The sequence below is a fragment of the Topomyia yanbarensis genome, chromosome 1 (genome assembly GCF_030247195.1).
Source record: "Topomyia yanbarensis strain Yona2022 chromosome 1, ASM3024719v1, whole genome shotgun sequence".
Taxonomy (NCBI): Eukaryota; Metazoa; Arthropoda; class Insecta; order Diptera; family Culicidae; genus Topomyia; species Topomyia yanbarensis.
Window position 1 is genome coordinate 11,513,927 of NC_080670.1, and position 26,513 is coordinate 11,540,439.

Sequence of the window (26,513 nt, forward strand, 5' to 3'; positions counted from 1 at the left end):
CAACATGAAGACACCAATGCTCGACAACACATAAAGCTTGTTGTATCAAAATAAAAAGTGTGTGAATCAAATGGCCTGTGTTGAGCGAAAGAGAACCAAGCGTCATTTTGCGATACATGCTCTAAAAGCAACACCTACATCTTATTATTTTTGGGAACACAAATAGCAAACTAAAGCAAATACGTGTTTCTTAACTTGCTATGTTTATTGTAAGTTATCTAAAAATGCATTTTAGCATCAAAAATACTAGAAAAAATTATGGCGGTCGGTTCGGTTTGGCTTAACGCAGGCTAAATGCCGGTGATCATTATATGGTAACTATCGACGAAATCATATTTCAGGAGCCCAAGCTCATTAACTTTCCTCAACAAGCCATCGGCAACGAGGTTCCATAAGAGTGGTGACAGCACATCACTTTGAGGACGTCCGCAAACACTCAGTTTCCTTATCTCTACTTGTCTTAACGATGAGCACAGATGTCGGTTGCTAAGCATTGCGTGTATTCAGTTCGTGATATATAAAGGTACTCCATGACCTCGTGGTGCTTCCAAAATTAGGATTTTTTTAAATTATCTCCCACCACGGTAATGGAATGTATACAAGACTCCAGGTAAGAACTTTTTTCAAAATATGCTTGAAGTGTTCCTCTTTCAAGTAGAACTAGAGTGACTCCATTTTTCCCGGAGACTTACATGGAGCAAAACTTTCAATCGCCCATTTGATCGATTCGGATGTCACAATTCTACAAGCAAATGCCCAAAAATCACTACCTGAAAGTAACTCAGGGGCAGTCGTTGGTGATGTCTCCGTACAGCCGGGAAAGTGTGTATGTGTCAAAAAGACAATTGAGTACTACATACATCTTCGTCAGATGAGTATTCACAATTAGCAGTTCTAATCGACCTGACATGAAAGTGTTTTGATTTCGAAAGTAAAGTATTTAATCAACAGAATCCATTCAGAAAAACTGTGGACACGATTCAAATAAAAAAAATGCATTTATTATTGAATCCCTAACGGTACTGTTTCGCTAGTAATGGGCACTCTTTCAAATCCCCTCGGTTTCCCCTAATTAAGAAATTATAAAGAGAAGATTACGATAAGAACTCTAGATACAATTATAAATTAATTTTTGGGTTCTGACAAGCCAAATAGTGATTGAGGATTTTTGGTAATATTCAACACAAAACAGATCAAAATATTAATGATTTAAGCGCCTGCAATCATTTGAAAAATCAGTCATGAATCCATTGACAATTTTATGGTATATTTTGGCAAACTGTTGCCGTTTAAAAAAACGGAACTAGAACAAAGACAAATTTTAAAATATCCGACTGTCAAGTCCATAGAACGACAACAATACATACTAACTTTCATTGACCTAAAACATCAAGCGGAAACGAAAAAAACAAACTTCGTTCATCGTCTTCCGGATGGGTGTCGTATTTTTTTCCCTCTCTCTTTTCCACATTATTTTTACGCGACTTCCACTTCCCAACTCGATGAGGCGCTGCTGCACGGTGCAAATGGTAGATTGTTGGTGCATCCTAACTGCAGTTCATTCGAAGCACGCCGCAGACGAAAGCAGCGTCCTCGAAGACGACGCGACGTGGACGAACAACGGCGCAAAGTTGTGCGTGGTTAGATTTTATGATTCGATGCGATTTTTGAACTTCAAAACAACCACAACGGTCGGGGGGCTTTCGCGGCAAAGAGGATGTGCTGTTTCTGAACTGCTTGCTACACAGTTACGCAGTAACTAGCACATGTGTGGAGTGGAGTATTTTTAGATGCCTCCGCTTGGTTTCGCTTTCAAAAACCAATTGCGTCTGTCCGTAACCTTGACTTGTCGCGCAGAACCAGACCGTCAGGGATAGTGTGGGGTTCTCTGAGGAATAAGTTTGTTCGGTGCATAAATGCCGGAAAATGATCCTAAAGTATGATGGTAATAGATGGTAATGGCACCGATATCGAAGCTGATGGCGAGGTGCCAACATACACTTGTTCGTGTTGTGTTTGACCCAATGACCGAGGAAATGTTTCGGTAATTGCTATTCTGGTAAAAAAATTACTGTAGCTAAGCGAACGGTTGATAGAAATGAGTTATCCATCTCCCACCTGAAGGCCGCGCTGATCAACAGCTTAACTGCACGAAACTTCACACGGCCGGAAGCTGTAGGTGTAATTGATGCATGAATCATTCGATTCCGTTGAACGGGATTGATTGTTTCCTAATGTTTATGTCGGTTGCGGGGGACGGGTGTGGGTAGTAGTGAACTGCTTTCAGCGCTGTAATACAGGTCGGTCGATTTTCGATGAATCGACAAAAATGCAGTTCTTATCTAAAAAACAATGATTGGACTATCGTGGAGTGCATTTTCTCGTTAAAAGTTTAATTTATTTGACCTTCATCTTAACACAGTCTCATTCAAAGGCTGAAATAATTCATTGGTAACCGACACTGGATCATTATTCTGCCACGCTATCTGATACTTTTTTAAGCTTCAAATTATGCAGGGAGCTCGCCCCGACGGCTTCGTTTCGTATCTTAGTGCGCCAATCAGCAGGTTCACTGTTCACCAGCAATGAAGATAATTTGTTCTGGCTGGGCTGGACCAGGCTCACAATCCACGTCAAACGGAAGCAAATACTCTTTATCATCATCATACGTTGGTTCGTTCGTTCGTGGTACTGTAGCCCCAATACTTAATCTCCGCATCGAACGCGCTGCTGATGGTAGCGAATCAGCGGAATCTGAGACTTGTATCAAGCAATTTGTCGTTTCTTGCATATTGTGTCCTACACAGCCGCCATCCTCCACCCGGACCCACTCGTTCAATGTATAAGTACTATGTATCAGTATTTCATCACCTATGTGGCCACCATGCGCGCATGCCTCTTTTCGCGGATACATGGTAGCACTTGATCGTCAGTGCCAGTTAGAGATCAGGTCCAGTCGATCCTGTACACAGGCATACACGTCAGGATCGTCGTCGTTGCTGCTGTTGCCTCTAATGGATTAAGTGGAATGTTTTTGTTGACACTGCACGGTATGCAAGCACAGCACACGTCACTAATACCAACGTTGCTTACAAGTTGTATGTATTCCGATCGCACATGCCTTTTGCTGTAGGAGTATACATTTACTGCTGATAAATTTAGTTGTCACTCGTTCAGCCAGGGTTGCCAGCTATTTTGTGGAGATGGAGAATATGATAATTATTACTGTTAGATTTTTAGTGTCACATACCCGTATAAATAAATACCATTCCAGAGATCTTCGGAACCATTTCCCAACTATTCATATAATACTCACCATATTGGGAATACTACTGATACATTCCACCATTATAATTCAACTATTATACTACCATACTCATTTTAGTTACCATTTCCAATACCTTCCGTGTATCCTATATTGGAGATTTGTATACTACATTGTACTTTTGCGCTAGAGGTTAATATTGCTCTGGTGGTCTTTGTTATTCGCATATCTGTTCACGCTGCTCCAAAAACCTGTAGCTTAACATGATCAAAAATCCTCGTCTTGCAATATTACGGCGATATCTCAGTTGGATAAAGCGATAGTCCAGTTAGTCTCAACCAAGCTCTCATCAGAAGATTGCGTGTAACAAAATGAAATTTCATCAATCGATAGAATTGAAATGTGAAAGGGAAGACATTGTTTTTCTGCGCCAATATTTTATGCATCGCTAGATCTAAAATATGCATGCCACCATAATCTGTATAGTTCTTGAATGGTATGTTGTCAAAATCGCATATTTTGGTATGGTGACTGTTCTTAACGACCCGTTGTTTGTATGGTCGAGCATGGAAAAACGACACTGGTTATGTTCGATATGGTTGTATACCATTCCCCCGAAATCCATTTCCCAGAAAGCCATTCCCCAGAATTCCTTTCCCAGAATGTACCATTCCCCTGAAAGACATTTCCCAGAATGTGCCAATCCCTAGAAAACCATTATCCAGAATGCCCCATTCCCCAGAAAGTCATTCCCCAGAATGCCTAATTCCCCAGAAAAGTTATGGATTTTATTTATTATTTGTGGTTAAGCCAAAGGTTTACGCATACCTAATTAAAGAAACTTGTGCGGTGTTCAGCTGCTGAGGATGTACCGTCGAAAGCGGCGGCCTCTCGCAAGCAAACCTGTTATCCTCTCGTATAGCCGGTTTACTCGAACATAGGACTTGGTTCCTTCTTTCAAACATGAGCAGTTCTTTGAATTTGTACGCCAAGAAACTCTTGCACGCAAACTTGTGATCTTTTTGTCTGCCCGGTTTATTCAAACATAGATGTTGATTCCTTCTTTGGAGCTTTGGTTGAATCCATATTAAAATCGAAATGAATGCATATTTTGACAAATGGTTTCGTGTGCTTTTAGAGCATTTATCTTTCTTTTGTATTGGGAATGTTTCGTACGCAAATGTACAATTCACCCGATTTCTCGGTTTACTCAAATAGGTTGCACTAAATACATTCGAAAGTATTTTCATACCTTACGCCAGATGGTACTTATAGCACAGAGTTACAGACATAATACTCGACAACAATTATTCGTCAATGTTAGCGATCATTTTGAATTGAATATATTATTAGTTGAGACTGTTATCGCATTTGCGATTATGGCGCCACTGACATATGCGCAAGTATACGGGGGATATACCAATTGCTCCTGGGCCTGAGGGTTGACTAATTTGTAAATGAGTGGTTGGAACCGTGTATAAAAGGTGTAGCTAGTGTTTTGACCGAATTGGCGCAACGATATCTTTGCGAGGAGCCGCCGCTTTCGACGGCTTATCCGTACCAGCTTAACATCGTGCATCATACATCAGTTCCTTGACTTAGGCAATGTACATAGTTTTCGTTTCGCCACACAACCTCACTTACATAACACTGTTACATTCCTTTAGATCCTAGGAAGGGGGCTACCGCTTTCTATGGTTGTTGTTAAATGGCACTGAAAAACACACCTGTACTGAATTTTGCGATTTGTCCTATATGTAAAAATATTGCTATTGTCTAATGCTGCTACCAGTACACTTTTCTAGGGGAGCAATATGACCAACATAATGAAAAAATGTTTTGATATTCATCAACAAAATTTCCCACTTTAAAAAAAATGTCTGGGAAATGGTTATATCTGTGGAATGAACTTATGAGCATTAGTTCATTCTGGATATAGTTTTCCGAAGAATAGTTCTTTCTGGGGAAAACACTTCGGTATTTTAGCTTCTGTGGAATGATTTTTCGGGAAAGTTAGCTATTCTTTATTTAAATTCGGAATAAATAATGTCATCCTAACTTCCGGTTTGAACACAATGCAAATCATTTCAAATGTGACCGAATCGAAGAATGTCGTTCGATGGAAATGGGAACGAGTAGTACGTTTGAAAAGATCAAATTTATAAAAAAAGTTAAACTTTTCTGGAGAATGACTTTCTGGGAGATGGTGCATTCTGGAGTATGGAATTCTGGGGAATGGTACATTCTGGGAAATGACTTTCTGTGGAATAGTACATTCTGGGGGATGATATTCTGGGGAGTGGAATTCTGGGGAATGGCTTTCTGGGGAATGATTTTCGGGGGAATAGTATACAATCGTTCGATATTATACCAGGCAATGGTTAATCTATTGTTGAACGAACCATGTTGAAAATGGTTTTTCGACGTTTGATACAATGGTTGGCATATGGTACAGATTTATGCAAGTATCAATCAATTCATGCAGGAGGGAAGGGAGGTGGGTTGTTTCTCTAATCTTCCGGCCATCCTATCATATGATTGGCTATTCTTAGTATGTATAACAAACATAGAGATGTGACACAAGGTGCTGAAAGCTCACTAAAATCCTGTCAATCCTATTTTTCATTGGACTGTCTGCTCTAAATATATCACAAAGGGGCCGTTCATAAATGATGTCGCGTATTGACCGTTGGAAAAGAGCGCGACGTAACATATATTGCCGAGAAAAAAAATCAATTTGAGCCGTACTAGTAGAGGGGGGATAGTGAAACCAACAATTTGAATTAAGCTTGGAGAGCAAGTGTATTTTGGACTTTCTTTTTTCTTTTATGCGAGACAGGGTTTATGAATGACCCCAAACAAATAATGTTCCATAACGAATGTCACGTAACATCGATGACATAGTAGTGGAATTAAGGCCAAGTTCCCTCTGGGTCGTGCAAAACTGAGAAGCAACATCAATTTAGGCACAGAGTATAGACGTCCATCTCAGATGTAAAAGTCGAGAGAAAAGGTTTACGACATATCCAAAGGTAATTGTGATGTTACCACCAGAGATGGTTCTGTTGTTATTCCGTTTAGTGTGTGAGTTTCACTGGATTAACAGTGGACCACACAATTGATGTTCAAGTGACCATCATAATTATATTTTTTTATGCTTTTAACAAAATTCAATTAGCAAGAGACTGGAAAATGAAGTATATCAATATTAAGAGCCATAGTACTAAAGGAAGAGCAAGGGGTTGAAGGAAGACAGTTTTAGAAAAGCGTGGAAAGGGAGTCGCAAGGCCCTTTTCCATGTGCCGTCCGCCACTGTGCGGACCGGGTGAGGTCAGATTTATGGTGCACAATATTAGTAAAATGTTTGATATTTTTAAATTGCTGAGGAGCACCGTCAGAAAAATAAATGCACTTATGTATGTGTGGATAATTTAGTGAGAAATATTGATTAGGGCTTCAAGAAAAACGTACATCGCTATCGCGTCATGTTTTTACATTTCTTACAAAAGAAATGTATAGGATTCGCTCAAACTTTGAAAACTTTTTCCGAGGCCCGGAGGGCCGAGTCTCATATACCAATCGACTCAGCTCGACAAATTAAGACAATGTCTGTATGTGTGTGTGTGTGTGTGTATGTGTGTATGTATGTATGTACAAAATGTCATGTAATTATCTCAGCAATAGCTGAACCGATCTTAATAAAATTAGTTTCAAATGAAAGGCCTAACGTTGCCATTTGACACTATTATTTTTGATTTTCGATATGTTGTCTACTTTCTGAGATATGGGCGATTTTGTCAAAACACGGCAGTTTTTTTGCAAATAGCTTTCAAACCATACAATTTTGTCCCACAAACTGCATATAAATAGAAAGCTTGTAAAAATACCTTTCTAACAAGCTATAGATTGTCTAAATCCGTGCACGAGCAGCGGAGATATTGAACATTTTGTATTTTTAGTCCACGCTTACCAATTTCCCCTAACTAAAAATGAGATTGTTTCATACAGAGTATTGCTTTACTGGTGTTTTAGGGGCAAAACTAAACCGATTTTGAATATCGGGGTATGAAAACACATCTACGTGATTCAAGGAATTCGATGTTGAGAACATTTTGTGAATTACCTTTATAATAAATTAACTATTTCTCAAAAATCAATATATAAGTTCACTTCAAAGACAAAATAATGTGTTGATAAAGAAACAGTGAGTTCTAGTATTTATTCCTTGGATTAGGCATTGCGTTCAATCATGAGGTAAATGTTGGATGATATATCAATACACAGATCAACAATCAATTCTCCTAGTAGTGAGATAAAAGATTTCTAATATAATTATACTTGTGGCGTCACCGAAAGCAACTGTATGTTTGAAGCCCAAAAATCTAGCGAAAATTTATCCCTTTTGCAAGATTTAGGTTATACTGGTTATGGCGCAAAAATTACTACTTACATTATTTATGATAAGAATGTAAGAATCAATATATCAAAATAATATACCTATAAAAATAATGTCACTGCATTAACCATCATTTGCCATTCCTCACACGCCCCCCCTACTCCATCTCTCTCTCCCTCCCTCCCTCTCTCTCTCTCTCTCTCTCTCTCTCTCTCTCTCTCTCTCTTGCTCTCTCTGTCTCTCTTCTATCGCATCTATCTAACTATTTCTGTATCCATTTCTAAGTTGTGTGATAAGATCTTCTGCCAATCTGAAATATTTATTAATTGTAATTGCGAAGGTTTGAGAAAACAAAACTATGTCTTGTCTGCTGCTACATCAACTCAACTTTAATTCAATTCTATTCAAAGCCTGTATCTACACTATAATTAAGGAAATTCATGGCTATATCAGAAAAATATTTGGCTTAACTGGGTAATATGAAAGTTTGACGATGAAAATTTTCAAAAGAGATATTCCACGTGAAATATTTAAACTATTCGTATCTCTATTGAAGTTTGAATGAAATATATGTTCAAAGACTGAAAGCTGAAGCCAGAAGGATTGGACTTGCCACCAACGTTTCGAAGACAAAATACATGAGAGGTTCTAAAGACGACAATGTGAACCTCCCACCGAGTTTGGATTGACGGTGAGGAAATCGAGATGGTCGACGAATTCATGTATTTGGGTTCACTGGTAACCGACGACAATGATAACAGCAGAGAAAATCACAGACAGATCTTGGCGGGAAATCGTGCCTACTTTAAACTCCGGAGGACGCTCCGGTCGAACAAAATTCGCCGGCGCACGAAGTTGATTATCTACAAGACGCTGATTAGATCGGTAGTCCTCTACGGCCACGAGACCTGGACTATGCTCGTGGAGGACCAACGCGCCCTTGGAGTTTTCGAACGAAAGGTTTTGCGTACCATCTATGGTGGCGTGCAGATGGAAGGCGGAACGTGGCGCAGGCGAATGAACCATGAGTTGTATCAGCTGCACATTCGTTATATTGGTACGAACTTTCATGAAAAATAACGGATCAAAGACCAAAAATATCCACAAATTAGATCCAGGAAAAGAAGTCTCCCAAAGTACCCACTCTCGATGGGGGATGCAACTATAATGTGTCTTCTAACTTATCGTCGTCTATATCTGGATATACTGAGTAGTTTGAACCATTTCTTTTTCACAGTATTGGTCTGCATAGGACTTTTTGATCCATATTTCCTGCACGAGAATTTTGAACGAAACAATATGAAAGCTATAAGGATGAATGGAAAGCAGTCTGCACTCAACTGAATGCACGGCTTTTGTACTATCGACATAACCTAGACATTTCACAATATTTACTTCAATGCAAATAAAAACTTTGAAATATCTACCTGTCTCATTTACGAATCGCATTCTCCCTGTCGTTCTCTGTTCAAGGGACTTGAAAGCACATGTGACCTTGTCTCACTTTACTATATTCAATTGCGCGTTAAAATACTGGATCTGTAAATTCTATTCTGTACATAAATCTTTTTTCGGGAATATGTGACCAAAAAGTAAACCTCGAATTCCAAAGCAAATTGAACGTTCCAGGTTCCTGAAAACTAATTAAGGTCCAACAATAAAGTAGAAAAACCAGATAATCTTAAAACGAAGCCGTCAAGTAAAAAAGCATGAAAACAAAAGAATAAAACCAGAAAAAGATGGAAGCTCTAGAAAGTCCATTGCATATTTATTAGCCTTTTCTCAGAAGATGAGATTTTCAAAAACATTTCAAAACTTTCTGATGCAATGGTTCTCAAATTCGTACAATCCGGTTTATTCATTTTTTTATTCAAAAATATTTTTGGCTTCAAATATATGACCATTTCTTTTTAATTAATTATTTCATTCCGCATCTTTTTATTCGTTTTGTTCATCTGCGTTCATTTTACTTGTTTTATTCGTTTCATTCTTTGGATTCACTCTGATCAGTTTACTCTTTTTGTGCATTTTACTCATATCATTCATTTAACTTATTTTATTCATTGTTTTCATTGTATGCATTTTATTCATGTTTTCCAGTTTACTCATTTTGTTCAGTTTCTTCATTTTGATAATCCGACTACTTTTTCAGTTTTAATCATTCCATCCAAATAATTTATTTGATTCAATTTATTTCTTTATATTAATTTATAACCTTTTACCATTGTTCAATTTTTCATCTTAATCAATGCATTAAATTCTGCTCATTTTCTTCTTTTTATTCATTTTATCACCTTAGCTCATTTTGTTTATTTGATTCGTTTGTTTTATTTATGCATTTCATTTATTTTTTACTTTATTCATTTTGTTCATCCATTCTTTTTATTCATTTTATCCATTTCATTAATTTGATTCATTGTATTCACTGGATGAATTAAATCAAGTTGATTAATTTAATTCATTTGATTTATTTGATTTATTTGATTCATGTGATTCATTTGATTCATTTGATTCATTTGATTCATTTGATTCATTTGATTTATTTGATTCATTTGATTCATTTTATTCGTTTGATTCATTAGATTCATTTGATTCATTTGATTCATTAGATTCATTTGATTCATTTGATTCATTTGATTCTTTTAGTTCATTTGATTCATTTGATTCATTTGATTCATTTGATTCATTTGAATCATTTGAATCATTTGAATCATTTGATTCATTTGATTCATTTAAATCATTTGATTCATTTGATTCATTTGTTTCATTTGTTTCATTTGTTTCATTTGATTCATTTGATTCATTCGATTCATTTGATTCATTTGATTCATTTGATTCATTTGATTCATTTAATTCATTTAATTCATTTGATTCATTTGAATAATTTGATTCATTTGATTCATTTGATTCATTTGATTCATTTGATTCATTTGATTCATTTGATTCATTTGATTCATTTGATTCATTTGATTCATTTGATTCATTTGATTCCTTTGATTAATTTGATTCATTTGATTCATTTAATTCATTTGATTCATTTGATTCATTTAATTCATTTGATTCAATTGATTCATTAGATGCATTTTATTCATATCTTTAATTTTATGCATTTAATGTTCAGTCATTCGTTTTATTTTATTCAATTTGTTAGTATGAGTCAATTTATTCTATTAATCTTATAACTATTTCTAAATATAATCTTAATTTTTATTTAATAACCTAATCTAATTTGATTCGTGTATATTATAATTTCGATTTACATTAATTTTTCTACTCATTTTATGAATTTAAAAACCTATTATTTCATTTTTTGCTTTACTTTTTTATTTCGGTCGTTTTGTTGATTTCTATAATTTATTCAGTTTATTCGAGATTGTATTCGTGCAAGACTAGAAACTGTTTTCATCCCACCTCTAGTTGGGTGCTTACTTCTCGTGAGTTCTGCAAACTAATCCAATAGTGTGTGAATGTGTAAGAAATGTCTCATCTCACTGCTAGGTGGATTAAATCGGTTTTTTGCAATCGGAACTGATTTTTGTGCTCAGTTTTGTTATTAATTTTATGATAAAAAACAATAGGAAATATTGTTGTTCCAACGAAAACTTATGGCGTTTTGAATAACGAAAGAATAATTTTCTGCGAAATCGCAGATAATTAAACTCTCATCATCTTTGAGAGTTTTTTTAACTTTTTAAAATGTGATATTTGTTTTCTGGCGATGAATGAATGCTGAAGAAAAATTCTTGCAGCCCCACAAAAAATTTTAACGAATGGTTTTGGAGTTACAGCTTTTTTAACTAAACTAGTTTTTGGTTTAGTTACCCACTGTTTGTATGTAATGCTCTTCACTTCATTCTCTTTGAAGACTTCGGAAATTTGTTTTGATATTTCATTGTTAGTTGGACAAGTTTTACACTTTCCAAAAAACATTCGGTATCCGGGTTTTTACATAGAAAATACAACAAAACATCCTCATAATGAGTTACACAGCAGTTATTGTTTTTCATGAATTTACCCAATTGACTGCTTAAAAACAAAAGAAATTATTATGAAAAATGATGTGAAATTTTTCTCTTTTTACCTGATATCATCAGTCTAATATGTTCGTGTATGAGACACAAACATACATTATGAGTTTCTCCAGAACCAGCACAAATACAATGCTCCATTTTCACGCACAAATTTTTCATAAATTTGTTTGAGATTACTAAATATCAATCTTTTTAGAAGAACACATGTTTTCCCGTGAATTTTCACAGACTTGGTGTCTTTTTGACCGGGCATCATAAGAGTTATGTCATCTCGTTCGTAAAATTGTTTGACCGATGCGATAACTTCAGGAGAAAATGGTTTTCCTGTTAAAACAAAAATGATAAGTTTTTTTACATACAGATAACGATGATCAAGTAAACGAATCAATACGTTATGGTTTATTTCAGGTATCGCTAAAATTTCGTCCAATGCCACCCGCACACCTATGGACAAAATCACACCCTTTGCATAGTGTTTTAAAAGGATACAATTCTTAAAAACACTGTCGCCATGGTCCAGCAGACGTTGCAACTTCGGCAGCAGAAATAGGTGAGTCAAAGGAGAAAATTCAATAAATATTAAACTAAAATAAGGATCCAGTATATTTTTTTAACTATTATCCATACCAGTAACAAATATTAACGGTCAATTTCTTCACTTGGATGAAAACCGGCTTTAGATCCCATATAAAATAGTATTTATGAGTTATTGAGACCATTTTATGGCGTCTTGATGGGTGTGAATTTTGGCACGGACCATGTTTAATGTCTTTTCAAAGGGCTATGTGGTATTTGAACCCATGAGTATTTGCTCGGGTGGTGCATAAAAGCACGTTTCTTAAGTGGCCCTTACACGTTCAATATTTTTGTCAATACGCGATATTGTTACAATATTTCAATCCCATTTGAAATCCACATCGTCAATACAAGCTTTTTCGATTACACGTACAATACTTTTGTCAATACTATCTGGTATTGACAAAAATATTGAACGTGTAAGGCCCGCTTTAGATTTTCTCTATTCTGGCAACCTTGCCGACACCATCGCCAGAAACGTGTACAGAAACAAACACAACACAAGCCCTGCACAATAATGCAATTTTTCCCAATATCTTTTGATGTTGTTATTCTCGAAACCATTCGTCACTCTTGCTATCTTCTCTTCCCTTTCCCGCACCCTTGCCCAATTATTCAATTCTCCGGCATAGATTATTTCTTTATCACCCCACTGATCTCCTATCTCATCCCGTTTGCTCTGATCCGTTGCAGGAAGTGCTAAGATTTATGTTATCCTAAGTAAAGGGACTCGATGCAACGATTTCCTGATAGGAACAGATATCCCTTAAAGACAATGCACATCTAATCTCCGGTGACGTCTCGAAACAGACTAGAGCTTCCACCAGATACCTACGTCTGCAGCTGTGATTCGAGCTGAATAATACAATATCGATTTTTTCCCCGGGACAACACCTACCGACTCCGAATTTGTTGCTCGTTGGAATCCACATGATTATTCCGTTTGAGATTTGTTTCGATTGAGATTACTTGCTGCGTATGAGATTCGATGATATTTATTCCATTGTTTTGTGATCACTTTTAGTCGAAATGCACTACTAACTAGCGGCAGGAGCCAGGACTCTCACTGCCTCAGGCTAACCTTCCGCTGTCTGCTCTTTATCTCTTCTATATTTTTTTCTTGACCAACCCTCTTCCGGTCGGGATATCTTCCAGCGCAACTTTTTATTTGCACACAACACTACACTAGCTGGATTGCTTGTTACACTAATGGGCTAGAGTGCCGATCGCTCCGATATCATGGCTACGTCACACCCGATCAGAAATTTTCGCTACACTAATTTACACCCCGGTCACTAAAAATACAACCGCTAAGCAGTGACAAATCGGGAAAAATCAATAAACCAAGAACGCTACCCTATCCGACTGTTTGCAACACTAGATTGATCAAAACACAGCCGACATACACAACCATGGCATCAATCTGCCTTTAGATTTGCGAAAACAGGCAACACAACTAGGAACACCTTATTTCTGCGAGGATTTTCTCTTTTTATTGCCGAACATGCAAGTGGTTTCTCCACACTTTGAACACTGCAAACGTCACAGTGAACTAAACCCGACAAGAAAATTACGACTTTCTTCGAGCGACGTCTACACGAAACTGACTTTTGCTCTCGCTCAACTCCGACTGACTGCAGGAGTCGACTCATTTCAAGCAAAAGTCCGGTGTTTGCTTGATTTGCATTTTCACACAAACAGACGCGCTTCCTCGTACCGACGGACGGCGACTAGAAGAGTTTTGTTGTGTTTTCACCCTAGTCATCCATCCAACTTTTGCGCAAGAAAGAAGATGGAACGACATATGCAACGTCGCCCCCAATGCTATCACGCACACTATCCCACCTGCAGCTGGCGATGACTGAAGAATGAACGTACTATAAAGAAAGCGGTGTGTAGAAATAATAAACAAAAGAGCTGCGACTGATCTTACGCACACCTCCGTTTCGCAGAAGCGTTTGTGTTTACCACTTGTCATCATGAATGAAATCGTTCATTCGAGTTGGTGCGAGACATTCCAGAGTACGGGAACGCATTCACGTGGAGAGGGATTTCGGTGCCTGTTTGGGAGTACGATCAGCCACCCTACACTATAACCCTGCACTATATCACACCAGCACGAACGACAGCGAGTAAAACCACATATGGGGATATGTGTGGTGATTGCCATCGCAGGTAGCAGCGCGAGATGTCCCAGAGACGATTTTGACGATCACCACCAGCAACACATCGACAGAAACCATCAACCGTGCGAGTGATAAGGACGGCCGATTATCCCGGAGACACCACTGATAAGAGCGGGGAGAGTTGATAACAATCTCCCGCTCCCACACCCGACGGAAAACATCGCATCACTGCTGCCGAAGGTCTGATGATGATCTAAATTTGGAGCACCGATCAGTCACCATCAAAATCACACTAAGATTAGTTCACCGGGAAGCATACGCGGTGGATCCGCATGCAATTTTATACATCAATTGTTTTCTGTTAGATTAAGTTAAAGTATCAAATATAGTTAGTTTTGCATGTTCGGATGTGTAGTCAATAAATGTGCGTTTAATTAGTCAATGACTTGTTAGTGTGCTACGGATTTAACCAGAAAGAACATTCGCTGGTGGTTCCATGGTTGGTTGTTCCTTGGAATAGGAACGAAATTTGGTTGTGCTGTGGCTGGGTTGCTACAGTGCCCCTCGATGTTGGGAATTGGAATTCCTTCCAACGCTACCATTGCTCAGTACTATCGACGGATTGAAGGTAATTGGCCATCTCCCCAACATTCTGGTCCTTCGAACCGGATCGGAACCGCCTTGGAAAGGACGCTATCGACACTGGGTCGACGCTGGTACCACACCGACGCTAGGAATCGCCATTGCTGAAGCCGCAGGAATTCAATAGCGGGCGCCATCGTGCCAACGAACAATTGGCCTATTCAACAACTCGCTTGGCGCCTGGAATTGGCATCGCTTCGGACGGACCGCCATTGCTGCTGCTAGTTTACACGTGGCTTGGACCCAGCGGATTGGATTTTTGTCCAGGTTAGTGAATTCTTGCATGCTATATGTCCAGCCGAACTTGGCAAATTCAACAAGCTAACACATGGTTTTCTATGCCCTTGTTAATCCGAACCCATTCATTGGAGCTGTTGTGTGACTCAACTGGAATCATCTGCTGGAAAACACGGTTGATTGCCGTGGTTCGGCAATTTGGCCTACGATTTCTACACGGCGCGGTTATTCGCGAGTATGAAATTATCGTAACAACGCTGACGGTGAGGAAAGCCGTCCTTTGCAAGGATCAACTAAGCCAATCGACTACGCTAGGAGCAACTCAAGGACACCCGTGGTACGAAGAGGAGGCGCCGCGATTTTTTTGCTCAGGTAAATTTACAATTAGTGTACTACCGAAGCTAGGCATTCAGAAATACACCATTTTAATTTTGAATTGATCCTCTTCGTGTTACCACTACTATTGCTGAGCCCTGTTTGCCTATTCGGCACAAATTAGTCTTCGAACTGGTGATTTTGCAACATTTTTGGAATATTTCACCGTTTTTTGCATTTGGTTGGAACTTATCAAACAATTGGTGCCGTTATTGGTTTGTGTGGTGAGTTGCACGGTATATGCCCGGCCGAAGCCGGAGGTTTTCGATTACTACACCACGTTCTTTCCTCTTTGCTCCACTTGTTTGCTGATTTGCGAGTTTTAATATCCTTGGAGGATTTGGTGTGACGTCACGACGTTGTGAAGACTGATTTATCTGACTGATAGGACTGGAGCGTCGCTATTTGTTCTGTCGGGTCAGTAGCTTCATGCAGTATATGCCTAGCGAAGCTAGGATTCTTCACAGATAACTACACCACGCCTCTCTCTTTCTGTTTACTGTGAAGTGCATGATGCCTGCGGCAAGTTCGTCTTCAAACAAAAAACCACCGTCAATGCGGGCGTTGACGGCAAGGTTGAAGGAAATACAACTATCCTTCAGCGATATTTGGCGGTTTGTACAATCTTTCAAGGAGTCTAACACGGTTACTGATATCGAAGTACGCCTTGGTAAGTTGGAAGAATTGTGGGAAAGCTTCAGTGATACCTTTGTTGAAATCCTATCCCACGATGACTACAACGCCGAAGGGTCGGCGTACGAGAAGGAGCGAATGGAATTCAGTGACAACTATTACGAGGTCAAGACCTTCTTAATGGACAAGGTCAAGGAGCTTCAGGAACCCCAGGTTTTGGAGCAGTCTCTTCGAGCAGGTGATGGTTTGCCGCATGGGACCTCAGACCACGTCCGCCTTCCACAAATTAAACTTCAAACATTCAATGGTGACGTGGACGAATGGTTGAGCTTCCGGGACTTGTTCACTTCGCTTATACACTGGAAGGTGGACCTACCAGAGGTGGAGAAGTTCCACTATTTGAAGGGGTGTCTTCAAGCGGAGCCTAAAAGCTTGATCGACCCACTCCAAATCACCAAAGCCAATTATCAGGTGGCATGGGAAATGCTGTTGAGGCGATACAACAACAGCAAGCAATTGAAGAAGCGGCAGGTGCAGTCGCTCTTTAATCTACCTACACTCTCCAAGGAATCAGTCACAGATCTTCACGTTCTCGTTGAAGGCTTCGAAAGAATCGTGCAGACTCTCGATCAGGTGATTCAACCGGCGGATTATAAGGACTTGCTGTTGGTCAACATTCTCACTGCTAGACTGGATCCGGTCACTCGACGGGGGTGGGAAGAGGTCTCCGCTTCAAGGGAGAATGATACGCTGGTAGATTTGTCGGATTTTCTGCGGCGTAGAATCCAGGTTTTGGATTGCTTACCGTCAAGAGCGGTTGACACTAGGGGTGTTCAACAGGCAGCGCAACAACTGAAGCCGAAACAGCAACCAGTGAGGACCAGCTATAGTTCGACCCAAGCGTCTGGGGGGCGCTGTGTATCCTGTTCAGCGGATCACCTATTGTACCAGTGTAGCGCTTTTCAAAAGATGGCCGTAACGGACAGAGATGCACTGTTGAAGGTTCATGCGCTCTGTCGGAATTGCTTCAGGGCAGGACACCAGGCAAGGGATTGCCAATCTAAATTCTCTTGTCGAAATTGTAAGGGTCGTCACCACACACTGGTCTGCTTTAAGTCGGAGAGAAATAAGGATTCTAAGGTTACAGCAGCTGCTGCGAGCAGTAAACCACCAATTTCCAAGGAACCAACAACCTCTACTTCAACCCAAGTGGCTAATGTGGCTGCAACTGATGTCCTGGTGTCTGGTGCGACTCACCAGTATTCTTCTAAGGTGTTACTGGCTACAGCAGTTGTTTTGATTGAGGACGGGGAAGGTAATCGACTTCCCGCTCGCGCCCTTCTGGATTCGGGCTCGGAAAGTAACTTCATTACGGAGCGGTTAAGTCAACGGTTAAAGATATTTCGTGATCGCGTGGATATATCAGTCCTCGGAATTGGACAAACTGGAACCAAGGTTAAGCACAGGTTACGTGCGGTGATCCGGTCACGTATATCTTCATTTTCTCGAGAGTTGGGTTTATTAGTTCTACCCAAGGCTACGGTCAACCTTCCAACCTCTACTCTCAACACGGATAGATGGATAATACCGGATGGGATTCAACTTGCAGATCCTGCATTTTTCGAGTCTAGCGCAGTGGACCTCGTGCTCGGCATCGAATCCTTCTTCGACTTTTTTGAAACCGGTCGAAGAATTTCCATTGGGGAAGGCCTACCGACTCTCAACGAGTCCGTGTTCGGATGGGTTATATGCGGCGGCGTTTCGGTTTCAACCCAAGCCCTACACATTAATTGCAACGTATCTACATTGGATGGGCTTGATGAGTTGATGTATCGCTTTTGGTCTTGTGAGGAGGTAGAGTCTGGTAAGGCTCACTCACTGGAGGAGAAACGCTGCGAGGAGCTTTTTCTACGTACTGTTCAAAGAAATCCAGACGGTCGGTACACCGTCGCTTTACCCAAGAATGAAGACGTACTTTCACGGTTGGGCGAGTCAAGGGACATCGCAATCCGACGGCTTCAGGGAACAGAACGTAGGCTGGCAAGAGACTCATCACTACGGGATCAGTACGCTGCCTTCATGGAGGAATACCTAGCGCTGGGGCACATGAGTAAGGTCGACAATGTTTCTGCAGGATCAGTCAAACGGTGCTATCTACCGCACCACCCGGTGGTCAAGGAATCGAGCACTACCACCAAGGTTCGCGTGGTCTTCGATGCTTCTTGTAAGACCTCTTCGGGAGTATCGCTCAACGATGTGTTGCTGGTTGGGCCAGTGATACAGGAGGATCTACGATCAATAATCTTACGAAGTCGGACCAAACAGATCATGCTCGTGTCCGACGTGGAGAAAATGTTCCGGCAGATCAACGTAAGCCCACAAGATCGACCACTTCAGTGTATTCTTTGGCGTGCCACGCCAACAGACAAGATTGACACTTATGAGCTGAATACAGTTACGTATGGTACCAAACCAGCACCGTTTTTGGCTACCAGAACGATTCAACAGCTGGCTGTAGATGAGGAGAACCACTTTCCACTTGCTGCAAGGGCGCTCACCGAAGACACGTACATGGATGATGTGATCACTGGCGCAGACGAGGTCGATACAGCACTGAAGCTACGAAAGCAGCTGGAAACGATGATGTCAAGGGGAAGATTTCGATTACGAAAGTGGGCATCGAACTGCCCTTCAGTGCTAGAAGGTATTTCCGAGGAGGAGCTAGCAATACGGACTTCGGATGGAATCGATTTGGACCCAGACCCGACAGTTAAAACCTTAGGATTGGCATGGATGCCAATCACGGATACGTTAAAGTTCCAATTCACGATTCCCACCCTGGACACTGCAACACCGCTAACTAAACGCTATGTGTTGTCTGTGATTGCCACTCTATTTGACCCTTTGGGGCTTTTGGGAGCTGCTATTACGTCGGCGAAGATTTTTATGCAGCTATTGTGGACGTTACGAGACGAAACCAATAACAGATTAGGTTGGGACCAGCCACTACCTCCAACGGTGGGTGAGTCCTGGAAAAGATACCACGAACAACTTCCGCTTTTCAACCAACTCCGGATTGATCGTTGCGTGATCATACCGGAAGCCTTTAAGATCGAGATTCACTGCTTCTCGGATGCCTCGGAGAAAGCTTACGGCGCATGTCTGTACTTGAAGAGTCAGAATGCAAAAGGGGGGTTTAGAGTCCGACTGCTATCCTCCAAATCAAAGGTTGCTCCTCTGAAGTGCCAAACTATACCTAGACTGGAGCTCTGCGGTGCTCTTTTAGCAGCCCAGCTATATGAGAAGGTCAAGCAATCGATTAGGATACCTACAAAAACCTTCTTCTGGACTGATTCGACATGTGTCTTACGGTGGCTTCAAGCGACTCCAACCACATGGACTACATTCGTCGCTAATCGAACGGCGAAAATTCAAACAATTACGGAGGGCTGTCAATGGGGACACGTCCCAGGAGTTCAAAACCCAGCAGATCTGATATCTAGAGGAATCAGTCCGGAAGATATTCTTAAGAACACCTACTGGTGGCAAGGTCCATGCTGGTTGGAGAAGGAGCAGCATGAATGGCCAAAAAATCTCGTGGATCAACCGATAGACGAGGGAGAGGAAGAGAAGCGACGCACGGTGGTTGCTGCAACTGTTTCCGTTCACGAGAAGTTCAACCAAGAATATATAGCTAAATTTTCAACGTATAGTGATCTCATTCGCCGTACTGCATACTGGTTGCGATTGATGAATCTTCTACGAGTACCAGCAAGGGATCGAAATTGCGCAGCATTTCTTACCACGGACGAATTGAGGCAGGCGGAGAACACACTGATCCGTCGAGTGCAGAAAGAGGTCTTTGCAGATGAGTGGAAGGCCCTATCCAAGGGTACTGCAGTTTCAAGGGGATCCCCGATACGTTGGTACAACCCATTTATTTCGAATGATGAGCTAATCAGACTAGGAGGACGATTGCGGCACTCTCTCGAATCGGAGAACACCAAACATCCAATCGTTTTACCCGCACAACACCAGTTTACTCGATTGATTTTACGATACTACCACGAGCGACTACTCCACGCTGGCCCGCAGTTGTTATTGGGAGTAGTCAGGCTCAAGTTTTGGCCATTGGGGGGTAGAAGTGTTGCAAGACACATCGTGCATAAATGCCAACGATGCTTTCGTTCAAAACCAACACTAGTTCAACAATTTATGGGAGACCTACCAGCCTCACGAGTTACGGTGTCCCGCCCGTTTTCCCGTTCCGGAGTTGACTATTTTGGCCCTGTCTACATAAGGCCTGTTCCGCGACGAGCAGCAGTTAAGGCATACGTAGCCATTTTTATTTGCCTTTGCACCAAGGCTGTTCATTTGGAGCTCGTTACAGACCTTTCTACCAACCGGTTTCTTCAAGCACTGCGACGATTTGTGTCCAGGAGAGGACGATGCACGGACATGTATTCCGACAACGGAACCAACTTTGTTGGTGCGCGAAACCAATTGCAAGAGTTCCTCAAGATGCTGAAGAATCGCGATCACTATGATGCAGTGTCTAAGGAATGTGCGAAAGAAGGAATTCAATGGCACTTTAATCCGCCAAGCGCACCCCATTTCGGGGGCCTCTGGGAAGCTGCAGTTCGTTCGGCCAAGCATCACCTGCTAAGGGTAGTAGGTGAAACACCTGTGTCTCCAGAGGATTTCGTTACATTGCTGGCTCAGGTGGAAGGATGTCTGAATTCCCGACCTTTAACACCAATGTCTGACGATCCCAACGATCTAGAACCACTGACGCCAGCGCATTTTCTCATCGGTTCGTCTATCCATGCTATACCAGAACCAGATCTAGCTACGGTACCAGTTAATCGACTCAACCACTGGCAACTCATCCAATGCAAGCTGCAAGCCTTTTGGACTAGATGGCGTAGGGAATACCTCAGTCAGTTGCAAGCGAGGACGAAGCGATGGAAACCAGCAAGTTCCATTGAGGTGGGAAGGCTAGTAGTCATCAGGGAAGACAACCAACCTCCCATGAAATGGAAGATGGGAAGAATTTGCGAGGTTCATCCAGGTGCAGATGGAGTGGTGAGAGTAGTCACCCTAAGGACAGCCACAGGACTGCTTTCTCGACCGGTGGAAAAGATTTGCATCCTACCACTCTCGGATGAAGACACTGGACCCGATGCACCAAAAACGTCCAACTGAAACCCACCCTTCCACTATCCCATCCCATCGAAGAGGATCCGTTTTTTTTCTTATCTTTTTCAGAAATTTGATGAATTTCTGGGTGGGTGAGGATGTTTGGGAGTACGATCAGCCACCCTACACTATAACCCTGCACTATATCACACCAGCACGAACGACAGCGAGTAAAACCACATATGGGGATATGTGTGGTGATTGCCATCGCAGGTAGCAGCGCGAGATGTCCCAGAGACGATTTTGACGATCACCACCAGCAACACATCGACAGAAACCATCAACCGTGCGAGTGATAAGGACGGCCGATTATCCCGGAGACACCACTGATAAGAGCGGGGAGAGTTGATAACAATCTCCCGCTCCCACACCCGACGGAAAACATCGCATCACTGCTGCCGAAGGTCTGATGATGATCTAAATTTGGAGCACCGATCAGTCACCATCAAAATCACACTAAGATTAGTTCACCGGGAAGCATACGCGGTGGATCCGCATGCAATTTTATACATCAATTGTTTTCTGTTAGATTAAGTTAAAGTATCAAATATAGTTAGTTTTGCATGTTCGGATGTGTAGTCAATAAATGTGCGTTTAATTAGTCAATGACTTGTTAGTGTGCTACGGATTTAACCAGAAAGAACATTCGCTGGTGGTTCCATGGTTGGTTGTTCCTTGGAATAGGAACGAAATTTGGTTGTGCTGTGGCTGGGTTGCTACAGTGCCCCTCGATGTTGGGAATTGGAATTCCTTCCAACGCTACCATTGCTCAGTACTATCGACGGATTGAAGGTAATTGGCCATCTCCCCAACAGTGCCTATGTAAGCCAAGGAGCAAAGCACGTTTGTAGTTCACAAATCCAACATAACGAATAAAAATAAACTGATTCTTTTTTAAGGGCAAAAATGGATAAACTATTGAACAAATAAAATATGATTGTTTAGAATAAACAATTTTTTGCCCCAGAAAACCTTATAAAAATGACGTCCATGATTTAAGAAAAAATTGTGATTATCTCAATAGAAATTTAATTCCGTTTTCCTACAAACAAATCAAACGTTCAAGCTTCACATTTGATAATCATTATCAAAGTCATAATCGTCAGCCGACGTCTTCTTTTTCTTCTGCTGCCCCCCGAACGAAAGCGACTTCAAATCGTCTGCTACTTCCGTCACCCGTTTCTCGCCCCTTGCGATTGCTTTCTTCTTTGCTTTCAACTCTGCCTTCCGGTTTTTGTTGACCGTTTTATTTCCATCCAACTGAAACATGGGATCCTTCCGGAACTTTTTTTCCTCCTCGGCATAGTCGTTCACTTTTCGCTTCTTTCCCTTGCCGCTTGCCATCTGATCGTCTTGCTCGATAATTTTTCCGCTTCCGCCCTTGATGAGATCGTCAAGAGCCTTCCTCTTCTCATCCTCTTTCGAAAGTTGCATACTAACCGGTCCCTTAGTGTCGATTTCCATCGTCAGAATCTCATCTTTTGAAATGATTTGCACCTCATCGCCATCCTTGTCCTTCATCTTGAAACTTTCCTCGTATTCGTTGCCCAAGGCCTTCAGCACTTGATCGAAGCTGTCCAGCTTAAACTCCGGAACATCAGTTGAAACGAGCTGGGCACTCACGTGAATATCGCTACCATCTTCTGGTGGATGCGTGCAGTACTTAATTTTGCCGGCATTCCAATCTTCGATCAGCGTGCGAGCTGCTTTCTTAACATCGGGAATACCTTTCTTAGCAAGCGCTCCCATTTTGATAGCCTTTTTGGCGAGAAATTCATCGGGCGAGTGGAACTCCGAAATATCGTATAGCTTGCAGAAGTAGCTCATGGTTCCTCGTTTTAAAATATCTGCTGCTAGTGGAAAAGGATCCTGAATTTCCGTCACTTTTTGAGCATTCTTCAACGCATAGAAGCGATTGTGATCTTCTTCTTTCGGTCGCTGGAAAATAATTCCCGGACTATCAATCAGCTTCACGTGTGAATCTATCTGAACCTCCTGCATTTGTTTGGTAATTCCTGGTTTGGCTCCCACCAAGCATGCCCTCTTACGTTTCAGTGAATTTACCAGTGAGCTTTTTCCTACGTTCGGGAGGCCAACGATTCCCACTCGTATAGAGGTACGAATATCGTCACTGCGGCAGTAGTTTGCCAACAATTCTTTCAATAAATCTGCCCCGATGCACGGAGAACATTCCAACGTTTTGGCAGCCTTGAACTTACGATTACCTATACGGTACTTCTGGGTCTGCGTTGTTGCCTTAAAGGGAATCACAGGCCCAGATTTGCGGAGGTATTTGAGCCATATTTCCAAGTTTTCTCTGGGAACAAGATCAGCTTTGTTTAGTATCAGTACCAATCGCTTCTGTCCAGGAGCTTCCCGAACAATGTGGGCGACTTCAGCGCACCTAGTTCCAAGAGGGTCTCTTGCATCGACTACTTCCAATACTACATCAGCCGCATCGATTACTTTTTTAAACTCTTTGAAATATGCCCTCAAGGAGCCTTCCTTTCCTTTGCCAACATTTGTGTACTCTTCCTGATCTTTAAGGGCGGCCGCCTCCGCTTTGTCTGGATCATATTCTTTACCGCGCTTATCAGCATCTGCAGCAATCGACTCAATCGTTTGTCCCTTCAGAGCTTCCTGTCTCTGCTGCTTCAGCAACTCTCGTTTCCGTTCCTTCTCCTGCTCATTAAATTGCTTATGCTCGGCAACCTCCTCCAGAATTTCTTTTTTGAACGGGCATATGTTCGGTACCTGGATCAATTTTTGCTTTTTAGATCTTAATTTGGGAAGTTTTTTTGCTTCTTTTTCCTTCTTTCTCTTGCTGGCAGCAATCTTCTTGATAACTTTGTACCTGAGAGAAGCTTTCTGTCGCTTCGATGACCGACCTATAAAAACAAAAGGATTCAAAATTATTTCATGCCGAGCTTGTTAACATAACGTTCTTTATTAAAATTACTTACATTTCAAAGCTTTTAAGGCCATTTTTAACGAAGTAAATAAATTTTTCCCTGGATGAAAAAATAACCAGGCGAACACGTTTCCACGTTTGTTTTGAAAAGGGTGAACCTGACGATTAAAAATCAAATTCTGACAACCGGACCACGTTTGTTGCTGTTACGAAGAACCAATGGAAAGGAAACTGTCAAAAGTGTGGATGGGTTCGGCTCCACAAATCGAACATACTCGGAACATGTTTTGTTATCAGAGATGCCAGGTACTTTTTTCAAATGTCTGCAATAATAATTTTTAAAGTCTGGGAAGAACAAAAAATGTCAGGAAAGCTAGTGTAACCAAAAGCCTTTATGTTCAAAAATCTGCAAATATCTGCAACAAAACTAAAAAATCTGCAAATATCTGCAACCAAACTAGAAAATCTGCAAATATCTGCATCATCGAAAAAATCTGCAGCTTAAATTAAAAGTCTGCGAATTTGCAGACTTGTCTGCAAATCTGGCATCTCTGTTTGTTATTGGGGGGTTCTAGTTGCATTTGAAACGCGACTGCGGCTTCACCCTCCTCAGTAAAGTTCAGCCGGAAATGAACTGGAACTCTGGCTGGTTCCAGGTCGTACTCCGGCTCCAATGACACAACCGATTCTAACTAGAATCGGTTGTGTCACTGGAGCCGGAATACGAACTGGAGCCAGCCAGAATCCCGGTTCATTTCCGGCTGAGCTTACCTGGGTCCCAGTTAAAGTTCAGCCAGAAATGAGCCGGAATTCTGGCTGGTTCTAGCTCGTATTCCGGCTCCACGGACACAACCGATTCTAATTAGAAGCGGCGAACTAGAACCAGTTAGAATTCCGGCTGAATTTCACTGGGCTAAAACCAGGCTCCTGATAGGCAGCCATTTTGTCCTAACCAACATCAGCCTTTATTAAAATCAAAACAACCCAATGCTATTGCACGGGCGACATGGGCCTAGAGGCGGCTAGGCCCACATATGTTGACTACTGTCAAAGTCTGTATATCTCCATAGCAGATGACAGAAGTGACACCCCCTGGCTTAAACTGTTCGTAAGGTTTTCTATTCTCGTTAAAATAGAAACGGAACTGAATTATTTCGTGATGAAACGAATGATTTTGCAGTGCAAAACCCTGCTGAGGTTAGGTATTTCGGAAAACGCCAAACTGCTTTGCTTTGACTTCGCGTCTGTGGTTGCAAATGAGCTGTCAGAAATCATAATGCTGTGATGAAAATCTTTTTCAATACGGCAGAATCAGGAATCAGAATATATTGGCTTAAATGGCACGTTTCCCGTTGATTTAGTCATCTATTCTAAATATTGTTTTTTTTTATTTTGTTGTTGTTTATCGCTTTGTGACATGTATTGTATTTTCTGCTGTCATTCGTCACTCTTACTTAGGCTGTTCGCAACGCTGATGATTATCTATGGGCTGTTCTATTTTACATCAGCAATTGGGTCATTAAGCTATGTATAATTTTCCGTTCCATTCGATGAGTTTTAGATCCAATATACATAAAATAACATTATTTCAAAAAAAAAATCGTTATAATACGTAAAAAGTTTTTTTGTTTTTTTTTAAATAAATCTTATGTAAACTTGGCAACCATACATAGGAAAACTGCGGTTGTTTACATCTGGCCTATCAAGACAACACCCAAAATGAAAAAAAAACTATATGCCTTGGATAGTGTTTATGTCAAATAAAAATAACCCTGCGGGAAACATGTATGCATTTTTTTCTGACAGGGCATCATTTGTCGTGAAATTCGATATGTCAAATGCTTCTGATAGTGTCAAATCCAGACTGTCAACATATTTCTTTATTTTAAACTTTTATATTATTTTCACGTTTCCTGAGTTGGAAAAAACATTGTTGCAATCACGAAAATCAGCTTTATCGATGTATGTAATAAAAAGATTTTTTTTCCGTATTTAATGACCCAATTGCCCTTTTTTGACGATTATCGTTTACGTCTTCCGCCCAGTAAGATTAAGTCATCCTACGTTAGTCCAAATGCATTGGATATTTATTCAATGTACATCCGACATCCCGAACTGGACG

At 41.0% G+C, this 26,513-nt stretch overlaps 3 protein-coding genes across 3 annotated transcripts in view; 1 reads left to right on the plus strand and 2 right to left on the minus strand.

Annotated features, from left to right (window-relative positions):
- Positions 1-13,989, minus strand: part of LOC131693526 (dedicator of cytokinesis protein 3-like) — a 29,746-nt gene extending 15,757 nt beyond the window's left edge. Inside the window, exon 1 of the mRNA XM_058981435.1 lies at positions 13,167-13,989. Coding sequence (XP_058837418.1) covers positions 13,167-13,200 — 34 coding nt within the window. The 5' untranslated portion in view covers positions 13,201-13,989. The remainder of the gene's footprint in view (positions 1-13,166) is intronic.
- Positions 13,990-16,161: 2,172 nt separating this feature from the next.
- LOC131693535 (uncharacterized) lies at positions 16,162-21,486 on the plus strand. Its single transcript, XM_058981447.1, has one exon. It carries the CDS (start codon positions 16,162-16,164, stop codon positions 21,484-21,486), a length of 5,325 nt encoding a protein of 1,774 aa, XP_058837430.1.
- Positions 21,487-22,492: 1,006 nt separating this feature from the next.
- LOC131676891 (guanine nucleotide-binding protein-like 3 homolog) lies at positions 22,493-24,578 on the minus strand. The gene is made up of 2 exons (XM_058956278.1): positions 24,444-24,578; positions 22,493-24,368 (listed from the first exon to the last, which is right to left on the minus strand). The coding sequence occupies exons 1-2, from the start codon at positions 24,463-24,465 to the stop codon at positions 22,549-22,551; spliced, it is 1,842 nt and encodes a 613-aa protein (XP_058812261.1). The 5' UTR covers positions 24,466-24,578; the 3' UTR covers positions 22,493-22,548.
- Between the last annotated feature and the right edge of the window lie 1,935 nt (positions 24,579-26,513).

Bases quoted from the DNA above. Each gene is read 5' to 3' on its own strand.
- LOC131693535 (XM_058981447.1), top strand. From the start codon at position 16,162: ATGCCTGCGGCAAGTTCGTCTTCAAACAAAAAACCACCGTCAATGCGG.
- LOC131676891 (XM_058956278.1), bottom strand. From the start codon at position 24,465: ATGGCCTTAAAAGCTTTGAAAT. The intron at 24,369-24,443 runs GTAAGTAATTTT...TTGTTTTTATAG, and splicing joins GGCCTTAAAAGCTTTGAAAT to GTCGGTCATCGAAGCGACAG.